Raw genomic sequence first — 6934 nt, 5'->3', positions numbered from 1 at the left:
CGTCTAGGAGGAAGGATGTGAGAGAAACCCCACCAGAATCTAACGTTGCCACAGGGAGGCAACTGTTGGGGAAGAAGGAGAAAGAGGGTCTTGGAGGTAAAGGAAGTCCAGCAGGGGAGTGTCTGGGGTCCTTGTCTGGCATCCAGGGTCTGGCCCAGGGCACGGTGAGGAGCTGAGAAATGTGTCTGGGATCAGGAGACTCAGAGAAGAGGCCGCAAGCAGGATGCAGGTGGGGAGGGCTGCGCTGTGGTGGGGACAGGGGTGGTGGCCATGACTTCTGCAGAGCATTTTCCAAAGATGGACTTTCCTCCTCACCCTGCCTCTGCTCCAAGCATCTTCCAGCTGCAACCGACTGGGAGCAGCTGATGCTGGAGAGAAGGAGGAACAGCTGAGGCTAAGCCCAGGCAGTCCCTCCTGCTCTATGGAGCTCACCAGTGACCAAGTCCCTGCCCTGACATTGCTGTTCTGTCTTCCCCAGGAGGAGCCCAGAGCCCTGGGAGGAAGGCAGCCAGATTTCTACCCCCAACTTGCTGAAATTTCCCAAAAGATTGAGCCTTCCTCAGGGTCAGAGGGTGAACAGACAGGCAAGCTAGGACCCATCTCTGTTTGTGATTCCCAGTCTGTGACTAGTTCTCTCTGTTTTCCTCACTTTCTTTCTACCCCTTATTCACAGGGGATACTCCCCAAGACCCCCCAGTGGATGCCTGAAACCACAGATAGTACTGGACTCTTTGTATCCTGTTTCTTCCTATACACATGTACCTATGATAAAGTTTCATTTATAAATCTGACGCAGTGAGAGGTACAACATAGCATATAAAGTTAGGTGAATGTGGTCTCTCCCTCAAGGTGTCTTATTGTAGTGGACTCCTCCATCCACCTGTGATGATGCAAGATAATAAAATGGCCACACGATGAGCTGATGAGGTGAGTGACTTAGGTACTGAGATGCAACATAAGGCTACTCTTGACCTTGTCACCATAGGTCAGAAAGGCTATCTTCTGCTCCAACCCACAGCTGGCGGTGATGGCAGGGCAGGAATGGAAGCTTTGGAAAGCGAAATGTGAGTGAGGGAGGTTATGGTACTGAGAATGTTCTTCCCTGAATACAAAGAATTTCTGCCCATTGTATTAGAAAATTTGATAATATTGGGGCATCTGGGAGCTCCGTTGGTTAAGCTTCCTGCTCTTGATATCAGCTAGATCATGATCTCATGGTTGTGAGACGGAGCCCCACTTCGGTCCCTGAGGTCAGTGAGGAGTCTGCTTGAAATCGGTCTGCCTCTCCACTCCCCCAGTACTGCTCCCGCAACTGTTCTCTCTCTCTCAAAATAAATAAAAGTTTAAAAAAAAAAGAAATTTAATAATGTTGAAGAGGTACAAAGAGGAATTCCTTCCTCTATTGATTTTGCTAAAACTTCTTTTCAGTCACTCTTATCCAGATATATTGTTTACCTAATTGAGATCACAACAGTGTGTACAATTTTGTATTTTCTCTTTTATATTATTGAAGTGTAAGAGGCAGTTGTGTAAAAACTATAAATATAACTTCAATGTCTAACATTCCATAGTATGAAATGCACCGTTAGGCATTTAATGGTAGACAGTTATTTTGTCTCCTATGTTCGTTCAAAATACGGCTGTGATGAATACTTTTAGTGAGAGACTCTGGCCCTCCACTCTCATTGTTCCTTTCGAATTTTTTCCCAGAGGTGGAATTACCGAGTTATTTGGGTTTTTACGTTTACGTTTTTCTATGCGCACTGCTCTCCAGAGAGGCTGTATGACCATGTATGGGGCTCTGGACTGCATCGTGTTCCCTTCCTCTTCTTTTTTTTTTTTTAAGATTTTATTTATTTATTCGACAGAGATAGAGACAGCCAGCGAGAGAGGGAACACAAGCAGGGGGAGTGGGAGAGGAAGAAGCAGGCTCCCAGCGGAGGAGCCTGATGTGGGGCTCGATCCCACAACGCCTTGATCACGCCCTGAGCCGAAGGCAGATGCTTAACGACTGAGCCACCCAGGTGCCCCTCTTCTTTTCTTTCTTAAAAGAGGGGGAGAATATGAGCAGAAGGCAGGGGCAGAGGGAGAGAGAGACAAGCAGACTGCCCGCTGAGCAGGCAGCCCAATGCTGAACTGGATCCCGGGACTGTGAGATCATGACCTGAGCTGAAGCCAGACACTTTACCTCTGAGTAACCCAGGCGCCCAATTCCCTTCCTTTTCTCAGATGCCTGACGGCTACAGAGATAAGTAGTGACCAGACCCAGGAATCACACCCACAGGATGCAACCACAAAGGTAAAAATTTCCCTTCTTTTTTTTTTTTTTAAGATTTTGTTTGACAGAGAGAGAGACAGCCAGAGAGAGAGGTAACACAAGCAGGGGGAGTGGGAGAGGAAGAAACAGGCTCCCAGCAGAGCAGGCAGCTCGATGTGGGGCTCCATCCCAGGACAGATGCTTAACGACTGAACCACGCAGGTGCCCCTAAAAATTTCCCTTCTTTCCCAGATCTCACAGACTGACTCCTGTCCACCTGGGGCTGTAGGTGCCAGAGCTCCTTGTTTTCTTCCATCCCGAGTCTCCTCCAAGACCTGACACAGCACTATTTCCTGCTGGACATACCTTGATGAGAAACCAACCATTCAGATCTCCCCTTCTCTCTCTCTCTCTCTCTCTCTCTCTCTCTCACACACACACACACACACAGAGGAGGGGGCTGTCTCCTTCACCCAAGACTGCTCCCTGCCTGGTGAGGACAGTGCTGGGCAGTCCACCACAGAGCTGGGATGCCCTGGGAAGCACCTGTTCAGCCTTTTCATGATGCACATGGGGAAACTGAGGCCTGGGGATTTGCTCAGGCTACACAGAATATCCACGTCACGGGCAGGGGCAGGTACCACAGCTCTGGGCTCAGTGGGCAACATCTTCCTAGCCATTCAGTTCATTCCCATTGAACCAGCTTTCATTCAGTAACTTTTACATGGTGGGCACTAAGGATTTCCGAGGCTACAGCTCTCACGTGGGTCAAATCCTGGGCATCACTCATGCCAACAGCTCATTGTTCAGGGGAAGAAGCTTCTGTGTGCACAGCTCTGTCTCACGGGAGTGGACAGGATGGCTTCTCTAACAGAAGCCACTCTCCTTGGCATCTCCAATCACAGCATATCTTTGTCACTATTGAATCCTGCTTGTGGCACTGACTGCAATGCTTACTTTGCCTTTTCTGGGACAAGGGAGGGGCTGGGAGAGCCACTGGGAGGAATGGGAGATAAGTTGGGGCAGAATTTCATGGTGGGGCAACCAGAGTGGACCTGCACTGAGCAGATGGGAACACCCTCATGAGCTGAATTCAGGGATAAGGGAAGGGTCATAGGCTTGCACAGAAAATACAATGAAACCCATGGTTGCATTAGGAAGAGACCTCTCCTGGCTTAGATCAATGCTTCTCTGCAGGGCATAACCTGTACCCCCTTCTCCTCCCAGAAACATTTGGCAATGTCTGGAGACATTTTTGGTGGTTACAACTCAAGAAGCAGGTGCTACTGGCAGCAGGTGGGCAGAGGGAGGGATGGTGCTAAACATTCTTTGATGCACAGGGCAGCCCCGCACAACAAAGAATTCTCCAGCCCCAAGCTCACTGGTGCCAAGGCTGCCAGAGTCTGGGTTCAATTTAGAGCAGGAGTTACTCTGCCTGACAAGGTACCTGACATAAACTCTGAACATGACGGAAGCAAGAGCGCGCTGCACGATGAGACAGATCAGAGAACACGCAGAGCTGGTACTGGAGACAGACTCTCTTCAACATCTGTGCAGGAAAGTGAGGCAGCCATTGGGTGGAAAGAACCCAGATTTGGGGCCTGTGATCCAACCCCAGCTCTGTCCTTCAATCTTAAGAACCAAATCTTTGGCTCCACTGAGCTTTGGTTACTTTTATCTATAAAACTTGAATGATGATATCTTCTCCGTGGGGTGTTTCAAAGAAAATGGCACAGAATAGATGCTCCTTAATACCAACCATTCATCCTCTACCCTCCACGCACTCCTACACACACACACATGCTCGCACACACATACATGCATGTACACACACCACTGCAATGAAGAAAGAGCTACAGATGTGTAACAAATTAGAATTCTGAATATAGAGTCTGGGCAACTGTAGCTGATGGAATGGATATCCTCTCCAGAAGGGTATGCACGAGTTCCCATAAGCTAGCTGCTTGTGTGGAACACAACAATGGAGGCAGAGAGCCAGAATATTACACAAAATAAAGAATAAACATAAGAGGACAAAGAAAAAACATTCCTTATTCATCCCTGCCTGAGATTTCACCATATTCTAATGAATTGGGATTAGATGTTAATGCCATGTATCCTACTATCTGATAACTAGAATCAGCCTGGTATTAAGAATTGAGTTAACAGGTCAGTAAGCTGCGTGGCTGTCATCCACAGTGTGGGTCCACTCACTCCAATTACTCCTTCTGTGGACTTCATAAAGTTCCTCCCCAAGGGGGAACCTCCCTCACACATTGCGTTTAATATGTATTCAAACAGGCAGATCCCAATTCTGACAGCAGTCAGGTCTGTGCTGCTGAGGGTGGGCAGACTAAGGACGTGTCCCTCATACGTTGAACGTTTACCTAGGCTATGCTGCCTGCATGTGGATTAACACTTTTAAACAGGTACCTTCCAAATGTAATCAAAGTCTAAAGAGCCTTGAAACCTTGGTAGTTTCAAGGATCAGCTTGGGGATTCTCCTCTCTGAGAATCTAAGAAAGCCCAACTAAATGAAATTTCTATGCATTTACATCAAAAAGAAATAATTTACAGCATTTTCCCATGCTCATCATAAAGCAGCAGAAAAGGCCTCCATGACTGGGGATTAGCTCTGATGGGCTCAGTTCCTGTCTCTTTCTCCACCTTGCTTAGAAGACTTGGACAGGTCACTTCCCCACTCTGGACCTCATATCTGTAAGCTCTGTTGCAGCCCTGACCATCTCTCATTGAACAGCTAAGCACACTCCCACCTATTGCCTCTTTCAGTCACTTATCTCTTATACACATATGCTCTCCTATTATGTAGCTCGGAGTGACGGTATACCAGATGGCTGAGACTCTTCTCAAGAAAGCCTCCTGTCCTGCCTTTGTACTTTGCTGATGACAGAACCGATAGCACATGGAAAAAGCCAATCGGTCCTCCCCTGTGGCAGGGTTCATTCTCCTGGGACTCTCAGCCTACCCGAGGCTGGAGAAAATATTCTTTGTGCTCATCCTCCTGATGTACCTGGTGATCCTGCTGGGCAACGGCGTCCTCATCCTGGTGACCATTCTTGACTCCCGCCTGCACACGCCCATGTACTTCTTCCTGGGGAACCTCTCCTTCCTGGACATCTGCTACACAACCTCCACAGTCCCTCTAGTCCTGGATGGCTTCCTCACTCCCAGGAAAACCATCTCCTTCTCAGCCTGTGCCGTACAGATGTTTCTCTCCTTTGCCATGGCAGGGACAGAGTGTGTGCTCCTGAGCATGATGGCATTTGATCGCTATGTGGCCATCTGTAACCCCCTGAGGTACCCTGTGGTCATGAGCAAGGCTGCCTACGTGCCCATGGCTGTCAGCTCCTGGGCTATTGGTGGGACTGCTTCTGTGGTACACACATCCTTGACAATTCAGCTGCCTTTCTGTGGGGACAATGTCATCAACCACTTCACCTGTGAGATCCTGGCGCTCCTAAAGTTGGCCTGTACTGACATCACCATCAATGTCATCAGCATGGGGGTGACCAATGTGATCTTCCTGGGGGTCCCAGTTCTGTTCATCTCTGTCTCTTATGTGTTCATCATTGCTACCATCCTGAGGATCCCCTCAGCTGAGGGGAGGAGAAAGGCCTTCTCCACCTGCTCTGCTCACTTCACTGTGGTGGTCATCTTCTATGGGACCTTATTTTTCATGTATGGGAAGCCCAAGTCTAAGGATGCCCTGGGGGCAGACAAAGAAGACCTATCAGACAAGCTCATCCCCCTCTTCTATGGGGTGGTGACCCCCATGCTCAACCCCATCATCTACAGCCTCAGGAACAAGGATGTGAAGGCTGCTGTGAGGAACCTGGTGCCTCAGAAATGTTTCACCCACTGATGGAGGGCTCTTCTGTGGTTCTCAGCACACGGGAAAAGGGACTTTTGATCATTGTAGTTGCACAAGTGAAGTTATCCAGAATGCTCTCTTGCCCTTCAGTCCATTTTCAGGGAATGTTTAACTTTCAGAATATATCTTCTGAGTTTTAGTCATATACCTGAGAGTTTCGACAGATCCCGGACAATAAATCTCTAATTGAATACACAAAGACATTCTGAACACATGCTAGACCTGAGGAGAGAAGAACCATGACAGCACGCTGAATGGCCTGTGCTATGTCTAAGCTACACAGTCAGTACCCGGAGGAGAGAGGGCGCTCCCAGCACCGTGGCCATCCCTCTTGGATTCCCCAGGAGAGTCACGGAAACAAGGAGGAAGTGGAAATGTTCATTTTGGACTTTTTTATTAGATTCAGTTTGCCCAAAGTACTAAGAAGAGACAAAGACAAGTTCTCCACATAGAGAGCTTTTGGCTGGGAACAATCTATTCTGATACACTAAATTTCTTTTTAGCTATGAGAAAATTGAGGCTATTTTTTCTCAATGCACTTCACATTATGAAACATGCTAGTAAGTTAACTGCAAAAGGCGTATAGAGCTTGAATTTTATACTCATCACTTCTAGGAATTCCTACTAGAAAAGCTAGTATTTGGTGAGATAGTAACTCACATTCTGAAAAAAGAAAGGTGATAGAGAAATAGACAGACATTCAGAGGCTAAATATATTTGAAGACTTTGGGGGCTAGCATTTGACACGTTTCTTTGTTCCAGGACTTCTCAAAGTCTTTTGTATG

The 6934-nt window shown here is 47.8% G+C and overlaps 1 protein-coding gene across 1 annotated transcript; it reads left to right on the top strand.

Annotated features, from left to right (window-relative positions):
* Positions 1 to 2321: 2321 nt before the first annotated feature.
* On the top strand, positions 2322 to 6140 carry LOC125283264 (olfactory receptor 2S2). The gene has a single exon (XM_048223436.1). It carries the CDS (start codon positions 5181 to 5183, stop codon positions 6138 to 6140), a length of 960 nt encoding a protein of 319 aa, XP_048079393.1. The 5' UTR covers positions 2322 to 5180.
* The last annotated feature ends 794 nt before the right edge of the window (positions 6141 to 6934 follow it).

The sequence above is a fragment of the Ursus arctos genome, unplaced genomic scaffold (genome assembly GCF_023065955.2).
Source record: "Ursus arctos isolate Adak ecotype North America unplaced genomic scaffold, UrsArc2.0 scaffold_18, whole genome shotgun sequence".
NCBI lineage: Eukaryota > Metazoa > Chordata > Mammalia > Carnivora > Ursidae > Ursus > Ursus arctos.
The sequence above is the reverse complement of the archived record's forward strand: the minus strand, read 5'-3'. Positions and strand labels throughout refer to the sequence as shown.